At 30.1% G+C, this 17,031-nt stretch overlaps 6 protein-coding genes across 28 annotated transcripts in view; 2 read left to right on the top strand and 4 right to left on the bottom strand.

Moving 5' to 3' along the window:
- LOC108001888 (uncharacterized) overlaps positions 1-3,394 on the bottom strand; it is a 76,839-nt gene extending 73,445 nt beyond the window's left edge. For 13 of the 16 annotated variants that reach the window (XM_062072969.1, XM_062072948.1, XM_062072958.1 and 10 more), the window contains exon 1: positions 274-3,394. The gene's annotated coding sequence lies outside the window, so the exon portion shown is untranslated. Of the gene's footprint in view, positions 1-237 lie in introns of all 16 variants that reach the window. The other 3 variants (XM_062072949.1, XM_062072955.1, XM_062072962.1) reach the window with 1 other exon arrangement.
- A 1,038-nt stretch (positions 3,395-4,432) lies between these two features.
- On the bottom strand, positions 4,433-6,713 carry LOC108001890 (structural maintenance of chromosomes protein 6-like). 6 transcript variants are annotated; one of them, XM_062073012.1, is made up of 6 exons: positions 6,575-6,713; positions 6,028-6,422; positions 5,592-5,913; positions 5,127-5,431; positions 4,864-5,053; positions 4,433-4,613 (listed from the first exon to the last, which is right to left on the bottom strand). In XM_062073012.1, the coding sequence occupies exons 2-6, from the start codon at positions 6,055-6,057 to the stop codon at positions 4,531-4,533; spliced, it is 930 nt and encodes a 309-aa protein (XP_061928996.1). In that variant the 5' UTR covers positions 6,058-6,422; positions 6,575-6,713; the 3' UTR covers positions 4,433-4,530. The 6 variants fall into 6 exon arrangements, with proteins under 6 accessions (XP_061928996.1, XP_061928998.1, XP_061928994.1 ...); XM_062073014.1 differs by lacking the exon at positions 6,575-6,713 and having other exon boundaries at positions 5,592-5,800; positions 5,872-5,913; positions 6,023-6,525; XM_062073010.1 differs by lacking the exon at positions 6,575-6,713 and having other exon boundaries at positions 6,028-6,162; positions 6,280-6,525.
- On the top strand, positions 6,704-13,290 carry LOC108001900 (kynurenine aminotransferase). Of its 3 annotated transcripts, none has more exons than XM_062073000.1 (8): positions 6,704-6,844; positions 11,011-11,147; positions 11,218-11,371; positions 11,514-11,750; positions 11,843-12,086; positions 12,157-12,323; positions 12,418-12,768; positions 12,851-13,290. In XM_062073000.1, exons 2-8 carry the CDS (start codon positions 11,011-11,013, stop codon positions 12,908-12,910), a joined length of 1,350 nt encoding a protein of 449 aa, XP_061928984.1. In that variant the 5' UTR covers positions 6,704-6,844; the 3' UTR covers positions 12,911-13,290. The 3 variants fall into 3 exon arrangements, with proteins under 3 accessions (XP_061928984.1, XP_061928982.1, XP_016918702.1); XM_062072998.1 differs by lacking the exon at positions 6,704-6,844 and adding an exon at positions 10,288-10,335; XM_017063213.3 differs by lacking the exon at positions 6,704-6,844 and adding an exon at positions 10,616-10,759.
- On the bottom strand, positions 7,395-9,219 carry LOC108001878 (E3 SUMO-protein ligase NSE2). The gene is made up of 5 exons (XM_017063151.3): positions 8,874-9,219; positions 8,523-8,692; positions 8,354-8,444; positions 8,082-8,262; positions 7,395-8,016 (listed from the first exon to the last, which is right to left on the bottom strand). Exons 1-5 carry the CDS (start codon positions 8,950-8,952, stop codon positions 7,917-7,919), a joined length of 621 nt encoding a protein of 206 aa, XP_016918640.1. The 5' UTR covers positions 8,953-9,219; the 3' UTR covers positions 7,395-7,916.
- On the bottom strand, positions 12,991-15,129 carry LOC108001901 (CIMIP2 protein CG18335-like). The gene is made up of 7 exons (XM_017063214.3): positions 14,987-15,129; positions 14,615-14,753; positions 14,434-14,530; positions 14,194-14,369; positions 13,952-14,114; positions 13,377-13,614; positions 12,991-13,241 (listed from the first exon to the last, which is right to left on the bottom strand). Exons 1-7 carry the CDS (start codon positions 15,037-15,039, stop codon positions 13,172-13,174), a joined length of 936 nt encoding a protein of 311 aa, XP_016918703.1. The 5' UTR covers positions 15,040-15,129; the 3' UTR covers positions 12,991-13,171.
- Positions 15,130-16,067: 938 nt separating this feature from the next.
- The window catches only part of LOC108001899 (protein kinase 4), a 39,778-nt gene continuing 38,814 nt past the window's right edge, over positions 16,068-17,031 (top strand). Inside the window, exon 1 of the mRNA XM_017063206.2 lies at positions 16,068-16,209. Within this exon, the coding sequence (XP_016918695.2) occupies positions 16,132-16,209 (78 nt within the window). The 5' untranslated portion in view covers positions 16,068-16,131. The remainder of the gene's footprint in view (positions 16,210-17,031) is intronic.

Raw genomic sequence — 17,031 nt, 5'->3', positions numbered from 1 at the left:
CCTCGATATACACTTCAACCGTGACAGCTGTCAAAAGTAGCGAAGCGTCCACGATGCAATGTAGGCGCGAGTATAATCGTTGGAAAGAGAAAGATAAAAAGATAAAAGAAAAAAAGAAAGAAAGAAAAGTGCAAAGAGAGGTGGATAATCGCGTAAACACGCAAGTTCTACGTTGTTACGAGTGAGAAGTTAGTGACGCATTAAGGATAAAGAAAGAAAGAAAGGTTAGAACCGCACAGTGAATTCCGAGTGCGACGGCGCGGTGGTGGATACCTGTCAGCGCGCATTCCACAATCCCACAGCGTGCTCTCGCCTCGTCGTTTACTACCACTAGACTTTTGCCTTCCTAACGGCAAGAACACGTAGTCGTACACACCGCCAGTAAAATCCAGAATGGGATTTAAACGCACACACAACTTGTTTACGAAAAAAACGTATCACTTGCTACGGTAACCGGTGAATCGCGTGTTGTTCGCGGCGCGAACATGGCGCACAATTCGTATGGCGTTCAACCACTAAAAAGCACAAGCCCAGGAACAATGGGGATTCTCTACGGTGTGAGAGAAACTTGAAGGAGCGACGCGAACAATGGAACGTGACTTAAGGACACCGGAGAGCGCGAGAGCCAACTTTACACCGCGGGGTAAATACTAGAACAAAACTCGCTGCTTTCGCCCGCGGAGCGCGGCCGTGCTGGCCAATCCCCACCCGCGCAACGTCGCCACGTGGTACACAGCTTAACCAATCACAAACTGGTTACGCGGGGCCCCCCGGACGTGTTCGTAAAGCCGGCTTGCTACCGATCAGTTTCTTCTCTTCTTCTCTTGTACCGATTTAACATTTAGACGACATAAAGGAACACGAAAGGCCGCCATCCTTTTGTTGATATATGTACTTGAATCGATTCTTTTTCCTTCTTTTATGCGACAATGTTTCACCGCTTCACGAGCCAGAAAATCGGTACATGTGATTCGGAAGAAGAGATTGCAACATGATCAAATGAAAGATGGACTAAAATATCTTTGCCTTGTTGAGAGATAACACACTAAAGAAACAGGTATTGCTCGCAACATATACTACAGATAACTTACCGGTTTCTATTCCCACAATGATGGTTCGTAACATTAGATCTTCTAAATAAAATAATATATAGGACCACATGCATTTATAACATTCTTTAATGATAGGTCAATTTGCCAACGCAAATTGTCCCCTCTCGTATATTCGTTTATCTTAAATTGGTACAAAGAGACGCGTAAAAACATTACATTTCCGTTGACGAGTCTTATTGCTTTGCTATGAAAAAGTGCCGCCTACTTGTCAAAACGTCTCGTTATTATCGCAAAACAGTCTTTTGTAGACACTTGCATTTATATGTAACTATGTATACGCGAGTAGCATGCGTTACATAGATTTGCATACACAACTCAATGGACCTGCGAGCGACTGAATAGATAACTACGAACATTGCCTTGAATCGTGATCAATAAAATCAACTTAAGCGATATGTCTTGTCGTTTGTTCCGTAAGAACAATCAGATATCCAAATAGAAAGATTAGTCATATCTGCTATTCAATTACGTTTTCTATCAAAATAAAATAATCAAAATGCATAAATCAAATTTGATAGAATAAAATTATTATATACTTAGTCATATAATACATATTATGAATATGTAATCCAAAAAAAAATTTTTTAATATTTTTTTAAAATTAAAACAGTAAATGTTGTATTATTTAATTTCTCAAATAAATATTGTGACCGAATATAACTGCACAATACTCATCAACAAACGATCACGTTTACGCAAGAGATATAGAATGACTAATGACGCAATGCTTCGTTCCACCGAATTTCTAACGGGTAACCTCTTTCGAAAGGATAGTTTGTTCGGTAGGTACATCGATCCAGTCACCAAAACGAACGACAGGCGGCTCTGAATTCGACTCGAGAGATCGCAGAATCCATCTCATAGCCATATGTGCGATGAGAGAAGTATGTAACGGGCAACTGGCCGATGGAATTAGTTTCTTTTTTTGAGGCAGGTCACTGACACCAAACGGCGATGGATTGACGCAGCGGGGTCAAGTTCTACGTGCGTTGTCGACAGTACTTCGCGTTTAAAGGTATCGCCGAGCATTCCTTGCGGGATATCACGTTACTTACGGAACCATGATCAATCGTTCGAACTCAGTCTATGACTATAGAACGAAAGTTGCAAGTCGTAAATCGTTGCGAAAGTTGCTCGTGATAGCAATTCGGCTATGATATATGTTTATGTGAAAAAAGGGAAAAGTGTTTCAGCGTTATTTTAGTTTAATTTATGTCGAAATACACGAGTTGTATTCAATTATATTCGAATAATAGATAGCAATTGACAATCGGTAATTTTTGCGTACGATATTACCTACTTAAGAAATATATAGGAAATTCTCTAAAATTAACTTTTCTAATTGACTTCAATTTCTCAACGTATTAAATTGAAATTAAACTGTATTCACAAAATAGCATTGTTAAAATTTTAAATTAGTTCTCACATTTTCTTAAGTCAGGACAGAAAATGTTCAAATGAATTCCTAGCATGAGAATGCAAATAACGGTGCTCACCATCAAGATAGAGGTTAGTAATTAATTATCGAAACGCCTTGGGGAACGCCTAGTTCATTTTTTGTTTCTTTTTTATGATAATTTCCATATTATTACACGTCAATTTCAATATACGTAGTAAATTTTTTTTTATCATAAAGAATACTGACAATCTCATGTATTTTTATTTTAATTTTATTATTTAATTTCATATAAAATATAGAGATTTCATTATGACGAAATATTGTCAATTTTTAAAATGGAATCATCTTTTTACTTTGAAACATTTTGTATATGAATGTGTTCAACGAAATATGATTATACTTATTAATTAAATATGTAACATAATATTTTTAAATAATCGATCATCGATTTTCAATGTTCAGAGGTATTCCCGTTTTTACATATCCATATCCCAAAATCAAAGCGTAATTAAATTAATTTTTTTTAATATTCTCTTCGAATATTAATTTATTCAAAAGATCGTTTGGTATATTCCGACGCACTGACAAACAGTTGACGACCGCATGAATTTAATTAAGTTGATCAGATCCAATTAAAGACCCTTTATGTTCCTTTTTATTGCTCCCTTTTTTGATTGAGAGATAAATCGTCTATAGTGCTAAAAATAAAATCAATATATTCGTTTAAACATCAATAAAAAAAAATTAGAATCATTAATTTTCTATATTAATTAGATTAAATATTATATCTAGAGAATTGAATTCGTGTATATTTAAAAAAAAAAAAAAAGAAAAATCGTATTGTGAATATAATCAAAAATTGAATCTCTTGTAATATTGTTAAAAAAAATATGAAATAATCGTTACAATTTTAGTTTTATAATAACTATGACTTCATAAATTATCTCCTGGTATTAAAGATTTCGTGTAACGTATATTATTTCATTGTATTAGTTATCTTCTCAATTATGAATGGCTTTTTGATAATAAAATCTCGTACAGATACGCTATTGTTGGTTTCCTTCTTATCACGATGATTGTTTTATCAGAAAATTTTTCATTGAATTATCAATCAAATAACAATTGATGAAATAACGTTATGTAAAAATTTGTTTGTAAATTGATAAATTCTTTCGTACATAAATATAGATGTCAAGGAGACAATAAAGTTTTTACGTATGTTCGTGAGAAGAGCACATCACATTTCGTTTATCGCTTTCTCAAATCTCATTTCAATTTTATCGCCTGTTCTAGATTTTTGTTTCGATGTATAAGTATACGTACGCAAATTTCACGCTATAGACAAATATTCTAAGATAATATATTCAATCAAATTAAATTAATCAAATTTTACGAAAATTTTAACATTAATAAATACGATTAACACTTTTTTTTTTTTTTTTTTTTTAGAAACCAAATGGATTCCATGCACTTGGAAGCTTGGCTTTTGCATAATTTTGTTATTGAATATAATAAAGTTATCAAAAACGTTGTAAATATAAGAATGATGTGAAATAATATGAAAATTTAGATGAGAGATAAAAAGAATTGAAAAGAAACCGATTTTAAGATAAGTTAAAAGAGGTACTTTCTCTAATTTAAATTACTAGTGAAAGTGACTATAAACAGGCTTTTAAATAACTGCAGGAATTTAGTAACAAGTAAATATTATAATTAACTGATTCATGGTTGAAAAGATGCGATGCAGAAAATTAAACTATAGATTTACACACTATACTATTCAAAGGAGTCAAAGGCTCCTGTCTTAATATCATCATATATCATTTTAATTCATTCTCTATGATTCTATTGCTATATCCAATATTCACGTTATTATCCTTTAAATACAAATTTATTAGAGTAAAATAAAATTAATTGTACATCAATTCCAAAATTTCTTTATTTTTATATTTGATCAAGCTGAAATATCATCACACTCAATCTCAATTATGCGGATTCAATCCATCCTCACTTGTCCATTTAAAATTCAAGGAGCCAGAATAAGATACTCAATGCAACAAGTTCCAAGGCGAGCCCAATTTGTATAGTTCCGGCGGTAGATTCTGGAAAAAATATAACGTGACGATATTAGATTATATTAAACAATCTCGCTTAACGATAAAAATATAATTAATCTCCATCTTATTTCTTTAATTATTATTAATTCCCTAGTTATATAATATTTCCCTTCTCCAAACGTGTATCTTAACAATTAAAAAATTGGTAAAAATTATAAGATACATGTACATGTATCTTATGCGACGAAGGTAAGAATTTCTCAAGGTTATTCTTCTCCCGCTGACATTTTCTCACCATAATCGTAATATTGCAGTATTTCCGTGACTTCGTCCTCACACTCCTCATCATCAGCTGCGGCCCTGATCTGCACATGCCCATTCCTCTGCAGTTCGTCGACCTCTGGCTTACCCTCGAACGCAATCGCCGCGTAATCGGACCTTGCCTCTTCAATCCGGCGACCCTTCGCGGAGTCTCTGAACCCGATCTAGAAAAGCCAGCAAAGGATTTACGCCTAAGTACTAACCGTAATCGCCGAGTGGTTCCTCCGTTTCGTTCACCGTGTCCTCGTCGTCGTCGTCGTCGTCGTCGTCATCATCGGGCCTTGCAACGGCGAAAAAAACTCTTTTCTCATCGTCCCCGTCCTCATCCTCGTCCTCCAAGTCCTCCTCCTCGTCTTGGTTTCTGTAGTTGGCCTCGTCGCCTGACCGCCTTCTCAGAACGGAACGATAACCGCGGTCGTCTTTAAACTTGTTGTTCTCGACTCTATTTTCGCGTACCACGTAGTCGTCCTCCTGCTCCACGCCGCGAACTTGCAGAAGATTACGTCGCGGCATTCGCACCGAGTCTGAGTAACACAACGTGTCTGAAAAATGATATGTATACCGAGATAGTGGGCAATTTGCGTTGCGTCATTACTGGGGAAAGAATCTAGAATGACGGAAGAAAAGGAGAAAAGAGAATGGACGAAAAATATATATATATATATGTAATTTAATTAACTCGTATAAATCGATTGTTTGTACCTTCGAACCTTTCACGATCATCATTCTCATAAACATCGTCCAAGTCTATGTTGTTACCAGGATCGAGTTCTCCTTCAAAAGTGAATGTTCCAGAGTTACTTGCGATACACCCTTCGATAGAAATGCAAGGTTCTGTGAGTCTGGTCGCTCTCATAATTCCATCAACGGTGTTTACTTCGCAATAACATTTAACGAAGGTATCCGGGCAGCTAGAAAAGTTCACACCTTTCGTCATGGTCAAGGAATTGGAGGGAACTTCCTGAAAGGAGCGTAGGCTCACCAAAACGATCCTGGCCCGATGCAGTCTATGGCTGGTTTTCCTCTGGTAATGTTATAATTTCAGATAAATATTATATTTCGTACGAAACATTCATATTGCAATTGTTATTTATCATGTTATTTATTATTGTTCAGCTTCAATTCTTATTTACGTTACTTGATCTTGGCATGATGCAATTTCTACCATGAATCCTCTACCGCAACTGTTGTTGCATTTTGGTGTCGACCACCGTGACCATAAGGAGTTAATTTCTGCCGGGACTGAGGTCGAAGGGCCGATTTCCTCGCAAAACTAAAAAAGTAATTAATTTCTTGAAGTTAAGTTCGAAACGATTGAGAGAAATGATGCAAATTGAATTTAATTATCTCAAGCCGCTATTATTTAACGCCCGAAACGGAATAATATTACCGGTTGTCTCTGATGGCAATTTGGGTCACATTGAGATGTGTGTATTCCTTTGATCGTGCTCGCTGTACATTGAGCAATGCCGCAAACCCCGCGTGGGGAACAAAGACTTTCGGGTAGAGGATTCAAAAAACATGTTGGAAATCCTAAAAGTTATCTTTATAATAATCGTTTAAATTTTCCATTCACGTGTATACACGTTATATACACGTGTGTTTCTTTTTTTTTTTTTTTTGCAAATACTTGTCTCTAATCATTTTTATCATATGATAAAAAAAAAGAAGATATATTACAAAACCTTTTGTCTTGTACAATCCTTGACCTGCTATCGGAATGGAACAGTCGCAAGATGAAGCATTCTCGACGAGTGAAGTTATATCGCATAATCGTCTGTGAACTCTGGCACTTGTGTTTGAATATGGAGTAGCTTCGTTAAAAGTGCAGTCCGTTTTCCTTAGTTTCGTCAATTCAGGTGAGCACAACTCCCAAGTGTGAAGAGTCAAACAAGGACAGTTGCCAAGAAAAAATTCACCAACCTCAGAGCTATCCAGAACTTTCGATTCGGAAGGTATGCTACGTAATTCGACGAACAACTAAATATTAAATAGAATTTGTATTGCACGAAGGTTTAAGCTTTGTTAAAAAAATGTTTTTTTGTTTCTTTCTTTCGAAATTATCGCACAGTTATTAAAATTCGTTTGTATTTTGCGTTTGTATTTATATACGAGATATATGTATATATATGTATATATACGTATGTTCAATTAAATTGTTTGCAAGAAAGAAAGTATTTTGCACGAAATACTTTCTGCTTACAGCACAAAATCCTTCTCCGATTTCTACAAAAGCGCATTGCTGTAGATGCAATTGCCGTACCCAATGTGTTATATCGTAATTCGGTGATTCGTACAAATCTTTCGATATCAATAGAAATGGATCCCAATTGCTTCCATCCACATTGACTCCGTCAACGATACGACGAGCTTTCCCACGAGAAAGAATTAATACCGTGGATAAAAACGTAATTATAAACATAGCCTAATCGTTGACATCATAGAGACTGATAATATTACAAGATGCAAATTACAGACAAACAAATATATAATAACTTGAAGTTGTTTCGCTTTTAATATTTTATTTATATTCTATACAATGTTGTATATTGTAAAATTTATACAAATTTCATCAAAAAAATCAAGAAGAAAGATATTCTTTCTTTTTTTAAATAATAGTACAAACATAAATTATATGCTAATTTTATTTAATAGGAAATATAGTTTTATATACTATGTCTAAGTATAATTTTTATATATAATTACATACAATTATATATATTTATATATAATTTTAAGAAATATATTTTTAAACTCCTTTTCAAATCCTTAAAATAAATTCTTAAAAACAATTGGAACGGAACTAATGTTTTACAATTTTTAATAAAATTAATATAAATATATTTACAATTGTAACGTGTAAGGATAACTCACGCGTTGTATTCAGGTACAGAAACATCACAAAAAATTTTTATTTTTATTTTGATGATGTGTAGATATTAAACTATATATATTCTATTTAATCGATATATATGTTATAAAATATTATATTATTTGAACGTTTGATTTAAAATTTGTCGCAAATATTTATTCTGGGTTTTTTTCGAGATATGTTTTTGTTAAAATGTCTATACGAAGATGTTTAAGCGTTACAAATTCTATACTTTTGCAGCCTATAACGGGACATCTGCAAATACAATACATAATTAAAATGATCAGACATGAAATGAATTCTATTAATAAAATATTTACCTTGTTTTTTTATTAAGTTTCAATAATTGCGTGATACTTTCCCTGTCATAAGTATGACCACATATAGTATTCTTCACAGGATCTACAATTCTTTTTTTAGAAATTGGATCAATTGTATTTATATAGCCTCCTGTAAGTTGTAGTTCTTCATCCGCATTACTTTCTTTCTGTACTACTTTATCTGAAATATAAATATTATTGTCAAATATCAAATCAGTTACATGTAATACAAAGTATTTCATATTTTTTTATTATTATGATTTTAAATGTACCTAATAGTGCTTCTACTTGTTTATCAAATTCCTTTAGGTTATTATCATTTGCCACATTTTTATCAATTTCAGTTATGGCTTGTTTATATTCCTAATTTTTTTTAAATATATATTATTTTTTCCATATAATTTAACATACATTTTATAATTTTCTATATTATATACTTACATTCATGATAGATTCGATATTATGCTCAAAATTATCATCAATATCATCATTGTATAAATTTAATAATCTTTTTTTTATGATCTCTGTTGATTTTAATTTTTTATTTTGAATACAGTTATTTTCTACTATATCTCTTAATTCTTTTAATTTATTGTTCCTTTCATTACCATCTATAAATGTAAAAATACAATATAATAAATAAATATAAAATATAATAAATTTTTTTTATATTATTGAAATTAATGATTTAATGTTTAATGTTTATAATATGCTATGCACTAATTAATACGATTAAAAAAATATTAAAAATATTATTAATTTGATTCATTAACCTTATATATATGTACGTACCATAGTATGCAATAATATTAGCAGCAATTTTTGTATAAGAATCATATAACTCTTCGATCACTTGTTGAGACTGGGTCATTTTTAACAATATTTTCTTAATACTTTCCAAATTTTATTATCTTATATATTTAAAAAAATAATTATGTAACCATATAAATATTTTTAATATCCATGTAAATTATTCGTTCTAATAGTTAAACAAAATAATCTATTTATTTTAATAATTAAATAGAAAAATACTACAAATAATATATATATACTCAAAAAATAAATTATTTATTTCTCTAAAATTCATTTATAAATTCAGATATTGAAACACTATAACCATCTAGCGGTAGCAAATTGAAACTCGATCAATTGAAATCGTTAAATATCAAAATCGAAAAATTAAAATTTCTCTAGATTAAAATTTTTTTTTCCAGATCTTAAATTTAATCTCAAATCTTCAACAATAACTTAAAATTGATTTCGTTTAAATAATATTTTTCGTTTCATATATTATATATATTATATATATTATAAAAAACATTTGAAATTGATACAAATTTATGGACACAAATCGACATCTAACGATGAAAACAAGAAATTAATCATTAAATAATAAAATTTTTTAATTCTTAAGATTTCAAATTAAATTCTTAGAAATAATTTCGTTTGAATATTATTTTTGTTTACTAATCATAGAAACATTTGTAAATTCCACATTTGACATCTAATAATTAATTCTATTTTTTCACTGCTAGAAGATAGAGTTTATTCATTTTAAATGTTTTTTTTATAATTTCTTAAAAAAAATAATATTCGAATGAAATTAATCTCAAGTAATTTTCAAGGATTTAAGATTTAATTTGAATTCTTAAAAGTTAAAAAAGTTTAGAAAAGTTAAAAATTTAATATAGAAACCAAGAAATTTTAAATTTTCGATTGTTATTTGGTGATTAATTTTACCTATTCATTGCTAGATGGCATCTGTTTATAAATTGTATGTTAAAATTTATTTGCTAAATTAAAATGAATATAAAATAGTTTTTAATTATTCTCAAGAGTCTAAATTTTAATTTGAATTTGTATGAAAAAAAATTTCATTTATATATTCAAATTTGAATTTTTTGATTTTGCCAAGTTCATACTTCATATATTATATATATGAAATTATTTATATATGCTATAACAAAAACGAATCTTTTTATTTTCATTAATTTTATTAATTTCAACAATTGAATTATATATGATTCTAAATTTTTAACAATATCATAATGCTGGAGTATACTTCATACTTTAAGTTTCAAATGAACCTTTCAAATTACCTTGATCTACTTTCAAAAAAAATCTTCAATTGTTTGCTATCTAGATAGCTTTTCGAACATAACTATTCTACAATAAATTATTACTATTAGAATTGTAATTTATAATTTAAATAGATTTTAAAATGAAAATAGAAAATTTTTTATATTTATTTTTGGTAAGTTTATATTATTTTATTATATTTAAATTTTTTGACATAATTAAAATATGATTGATTTTATAATATAGTAAGTATTAAAATCTAAAATTTTGTTTCATAAAATGTTTTAAAGAATATATTAATATGTTAATTTTACTTAATAATTCTAATAGCAATATTGTAATTTTATATAACCATTTAAAATGTATTTAAAATGTATTATTTAATAGACATATTGAAAAACCAAATAATTATTTATTTAGTTAGAAATGAATTACCAATAGCAGTAAATAAAATTACTACATAAATCTAGATATTTTTTTAATACTTTTTAAATAAACAACTTGTTGCATAAGTACTCCATTTTGATAAAAATTTCGTAAAAATGTTATTATCATGCTAATTTGCAAGTGATAAAATTCTTAATATATATTATACATTGGTAAGAAATCCTAAATATTATTAATTATTATATGTGTTTATATTTAGATTATTAATGTTAATTTCTAACATTAATCATCTAATTATTATTATATGTTCAAAAATATATATTCCTAATATATATTATTTAAATAATTAATATAATTTAATTATATTAAATTATAATAATTATGTAAATCATAATTTAATGCATGTTTTTAAATTTGTTTTGTCATTTGTTTATAACTATCATTACTCACAATTGTTTTTTAGATGTTTATTAAAGTTAATTTTTCCACAACTTCTAAAATATCATATACTTTATCCACATTAAAAAATATTCAAAAATCTGTTGTGATGTCTAAATTTGATCTTCCTGATCGTTTAAAGGGCAATGAAAAATCAGTATGGTAAATAATATGTAATGTATTATATCAAGAATTTTATATATGTATATATTTTAAATTAATTTTATTTTAGGGTAGAATATATTCAATTGGCTTTAAAATATAAACCTTTAGTAAATTTAGGACAAGGATTTCCTGATTTTCATGCTCCAGAAAATGTAACAAAAGCTTTAGCTGCTTCAGCTACAAGTGAAAATCCTCTTTTGAATCAATATACCAGAGGATTTGTAAATATTTTAGCTTTATAGAAAAGTTTAATGTTATTAATAAATTTTAACTAATTTATTAATATTATTTATAAATTTTTTTCATTCTAAAATTATTTTATTTATCAATTTAACAAATTTATAATAGATTATATTATTTTAGGGTCATCCACGTTTAGTAAATGTTGTTGCAAAATTATATTCTAAACTATTAAACCGTACTTTAGATCCAAATAATGAAATTCTTATAACTGTTGGTGCTTATGAAGCATTATATGCTGCATTACAAGGTCATACTAATCCTGGTGATGAGTGGATAATTATTGAACCTTTTTTTGACTGTTATGTACCTATAGTTAAGTGTGCTGGAGGAATTCCAAGATTTATTGCTTTAAAACCGGTAAGTTAATACATGGAATTATGGTTAATATATGGAAATTATTAATTTAAGTATAAACTTTTTATTTACAAAATATATTTTATATTTCAAAGAAACGCACAAATGGACCTCTTTCTTCTGCAGATTGGATATTTGATAAAGAAGAATTAGAAAGTCTTTTCAATGAAAAAACAAAAGGAATAATTGTTAACACTCCACACAATCCTTTGGGAAAAGTTTTTACATTAGATGAATTACAATTCATTGCTAATTTGGCTAAAAAATGGAATACTCTTGTTGTAGCAGATGAAGTGTATGAATGGCTTGTTTATGAACCATATAAACATATTAGAATTGGTAAAGATATCTAATAGTATCATACATCGTTTTTATCAAATATTTTATTTAAATAATAAATACATTTTAGCAACATTACCTGATATGTATGAGCGTACAATTACAATTGGATCTGCTGGTAAAACATTCAGTGTCACTGGATGGAAATTAGGATGGGCTTATGGTCCAGCAAATTTATTATATAATTTACAAATTGTTCATCAAAATAGTATATACACGTGTAATACACCAATTCAAGTAATTATTGAATTATTAATTGAATATTTATCATGATATAATTTCTTAGAATTATCCTTTTTAATTTTTAAATTTATATTTTTTAATTTTTTAGGAGGCTGTAGCTATTGGATTCGAACAAGAATTAGAAAGATTCGATCAACCTGATTGTTATTTTGTTAGTTTAGCTAAAGAATTAATATCAAAACGAGATTATATGGCTAAATTTCTTAGCGATGTAGGAATGTCTCCAACAATTCCCGAAGGTGGATACTTTATGATAGCTAATTGGACAGCTTTACAAGACAAAGTTAATTTAGAAGAAGAAACGGATGAGAATAAAGATTATCGTTTTACAAAATGGATGACGAAAAACGTTGGTATTCAAGGAATTCCGCCATCCGCTTTTTACAGTTCCGAACATAAATATTTAGGTGAAGATAATGTGCGATACTGTTTTATAAAAGTAAGAATTAATTCGTATACAATAAATAATATCGACATTAAATTGTTTTTCTTATTCATAATTGATTTCTTTTTTATTATAGAAAGATGAAAATTTGAAGAAAGCAGCTGAAATTTTAATGAAATGGAAATCTCAAAAATAGTGTGAATAGTACTTCTATTCATTTTCTTTTGTTTCTTTTTTGGGATAGAAAACAATTTTAATTAGTAATCATTACTACAATTTCATACCATATATATCTAAGATTTTATTAAAATTGTTTGTTCAATTTTATTATCAAATACAATACATAACTTTACATAAGTTTACATCACGAATAAAATTAGTAAAACCATTGTTATTTTTTTATCGTACTATTAAATATTTGTTATTTAGAATTATCTCATTTATTATATATCATATTTTATGGAGAGAAATCAGCACGAAGCCATCTTTTTGCATCTTTAGTGTCAGCACCAAAAGTTTTACCAAATCTAAATATAACATTTAATATTTATAAATAAAAGGGAATTTTGAAGCATATATAATGTGTTTTATTTGAATTTTTTTATATTTTCCGAAATGCTTTATAAGGAAACTGGAATGATTACTTAAAAATAATTATTTACCTGAACGTTTCCCCAGGAACATGTCCAAGATAATTTGGAAGCATACCAACATGTTTGTGATATATAGCAGTAGGTTGGATTACAAGCGGTGGATCAGGCCGTGAAATCGTCACCGGTGCCCATTCTGTACTTTGCCTCTTACGATAATCGGATGTAAAATCGCAAAGAGCGCTGTTGGTAGCAGCAATATTTGATTTTCCAAAATGTGCATATCCGTATGGAATGTGGCCCGCATATCCTATAAACACGCAATTAAATATTTATAATTCGATATTGCGAAACACTCCCTTCGTACTCACTTCTTTTATTTTCTCGAATTAAGGAATATCGCATTCGTTGCTCGCTATCCGTAAGATCCATCTGTGCTATTGTTAACCTAATTTTATAAATTCGACATCTTTTGTATGCTCAATTTATTTTGTTGATAGATCGAAATTACGAAGTTTCATCGTTCATTGAACATTTCGATAAACAGTTGAATCTTACGTTATATCGCTTACGTAATTTTTAACACTATGGGATTATTCGAAGACAAGTTCAAGTCAATAACGAATAGATAAAATTTTAAAACTCACGACTGACAAAGAATTTCTTCGGATTCGCGTTGTCCATGAAATAAGGGGATGGGGCGTGATCCCTGGGTGCTTCGTATTGTTCGTCCAAAAATAAATTTCTCATTACACCAACGCAATCAGGACGGACCGATAGCATAGGTAACTTAAATTCACTTTCTATAAGCTGTGCGTATTACGAGATTACAAAATTAATATTTCCTTCTTTTAATAATTTCACATCGATGCAAAAGTATCCTTTTTACCAAACGATCTTCTAAATTTCTCGGTTCACCCTGTCCACTTTGTATAGCTATTGTTTTTTTAAGCTCATTAAGCGTTGCTTTATTTTTCAGTTGCTGCCGCTCAAATTCGCCAAGCCCTTCCGTCGCTAGCACTGTGTACCTTTGCCCAGTTCTAGCCTTCAATTTTGGAATAAAGCCTGAAATAAACGATTTTTATAAAAAAAACTCGATTTATTTTTACTTTGTTTTTACCTCACTCACCTTCGTATCCTGGCGTTAAAGGATGCTTGTACAAAGGATCGGTCCTCTTGTATCTAGCGTTTACCGTGTCTATGTCACTTTTCGGTGGCCTTTGTACCTACAGTTACGTACATTGCATTGATAATTGATAAACGATTAGTGATAAGTCAAGTTGTAAAGGAAAAAAGAATTTTCACAATACCTCGTAATCGTCGATGATTCGATTCGATAAAATGATCGTCTCCGCATGATTTACTGTAGGATCAATAAGCAATTTATGCGTTAGACTTCCGTACGTTTCACCGCATCTGAACCGATATTGAGGACAATAGCCGGCATATCTGAAACGGTTGTTTAATTTTTCTTTTTTTTATTTTCATCAAAGAAACATGCGTGAAAAGAAACAGGAGAGTATGAAAGTGAAGAGGTGAAAATACTTGAAATATAATTTCTTGGGCAATATATCTTTTTTTTTAAACAACGGATGATACAATCGATTAAATACAGTATATATTTAATTTTTTTTTCTTTTTTTTGATTAATATACGACGAAATGTAAAATTGTGCTACTTACCCTGGAATAAGATGTGGGTCCACTGTGGTTAATAATTCCGCTCCAGCAGACATTGTGCAATTATACGTTTCTCAATGAAAATGACAATTTAATTAAATATATCTTATCCAGACTAACTGGAATTTAAATTCTTTTTGTGTACAGAAATTTAAAATTTTTTTTTTTTTAAATAACGTAACGCAAAAAATTTACATGACTACCAAACGGGTTATAGACTGTATCTCCACAAATTTAACGCCTGAATTTTGTTTTAGAATTTGTTTTTTTTTCTTCCCATTCTGTGAAGTTTGCACGAAATAAATGATACTTAAAAACCAATACACAAGTGTAAAACGAAAACAAATTGATCAAGCACTACCGCCGTTAAAAGCTAAGCTCGATTTTCCAAGCGTTTAAACGCTCGCCTCGCATTTCCGACATTAAAATTAATACGTTACGGGTAATTTAAAAAAAATAAAAAGGAGAAATTTGAAATCCCGTGGTTGATTAACGCTCTTTCAGCGATAAAAAAAGAAAAAATACTTTCAGAGAAACGAAAGGGGGAAAGGTGACTATGATGTGTTTGTCGTTAATTGGAACGAAGCTCAGGGTCGGTTTGATTTCACAGTCACTTTTCACGGAACGACGATTTAAGGGGATCTCTAATTGACCGCCAGAAGGGCCATCGAAGCAGTTAAGGGGAATGAATTTACGGGGAGGGGAGGGGAAAGACACGTTGCGTACTCATAGAAACGAGCGAGGTGTGCGATTAACGTTTCGCTTTCCAGTTTTCACGGGGCCACCGCGGTGAAAAGAACCTACCCACTCCCTCTATGGAGAAAACGTTTCTTGCCAACAATCGAACGAAACTGTATCATCCTTCGTATCGTTGAAACGATGAAACGATGTTGTTGTATCGAGTACGTTTTACGATCTACGAATCATAGATTTTATACGAACGTTTTTAAACGAACGTGTCGAAATTGACACGTTGAACGAAATGTAATTTTTAGTGAACGCAAACAAGTGGCATCGAAACGTTCCAACTTCCTTCAACGGATAATAAAGCGACTAGGTTTTGCACGATAATAAACAGGAAATAATAAAAATGAAACCGATGGTATCTCTTATAAGGGAATACGGCGTTGAATTGTGCAAGAGAAAATATGTGGTTTCACCGTGAAATGAATTCTATATTCTACGTGGAAGCCGATATTAAGCCAGCAATAATCAAAGATGACAGGGTACGTTATTTATTTTGACGATATTTATTTATTTTTTTTTATTTATTCCATTACTTTTTCTTCCGCCTAATGTTTTTTTAATTATTTCATCGTTGAATAACACGCTTGCGTGTTATTTCGCACTCGTTCTATCTATTCGGTCGTAACAACTTCGTCGTTGGAAGAAAGCATGGTGGGAAACATGCTAATGAAAAAGTTCCACACGCGCCGCAAGTGCATCTAAGATAATAATAAACACAAGAAGATACAAGTGAAACAAAAAAGTGAAACTTTGTAAGTAACGATTAACGGTGTGCTACCTGTATATGCGATGCGTTTACTCGAGTTCCTCGACAATGAAATAGAATAGTGACTTAGAAACCGTAAAATTACCCGCATCACGTGTAATTTAAATAACACTTTACGATTTCGCTTTTACCGTGAACACGTTACGTCATTACGATAAAACTTTTTGTTTTCTTCAAATTGAAAATTATTATTAATTTCTTTAAATTGAAATTCTTTAAATTGAAAATTAAAATCCCTCTAAAGTTGAAATTACAATATCTTGTTTCGTAAAACGATTAACCGCGTTTAAGATAAATAAATAAATATTAATTAATTAATTTTAAATACGAATACGGTTATTTACATATATCGTTAAAATGTGTTTATTGAAAATCAATCGTTGCACCCGTTATTAATAGGGAAAAAAAAATTGAAAATTTTTTTTAAACAACTCGTTGCAATCTCATTGCAATCTTATCAGTTTATCATTGATTAAAATAACAAGATAAAGCTCCAACATTGGTTCGCAACCGAGTTTCAACGTAGGTTAACATT

Source organism: Apis cerana, linkage group LG3 (genome assembly GCF_029169275.1).
Source record: "Apis cerana isolate GH-2021 linkage group LG3, AcerK_1.0, whole genome shotgun sequence".
Classification (NCBI taxonomy): Eukaryota; Metazoa; Arthropoda; class Insecta; order Hymenoptera; family Apidae; genus Apis; species Apis cerana.
This window is presented reverse-complemented; position numbering and strand designations above follow the sequence as displayed.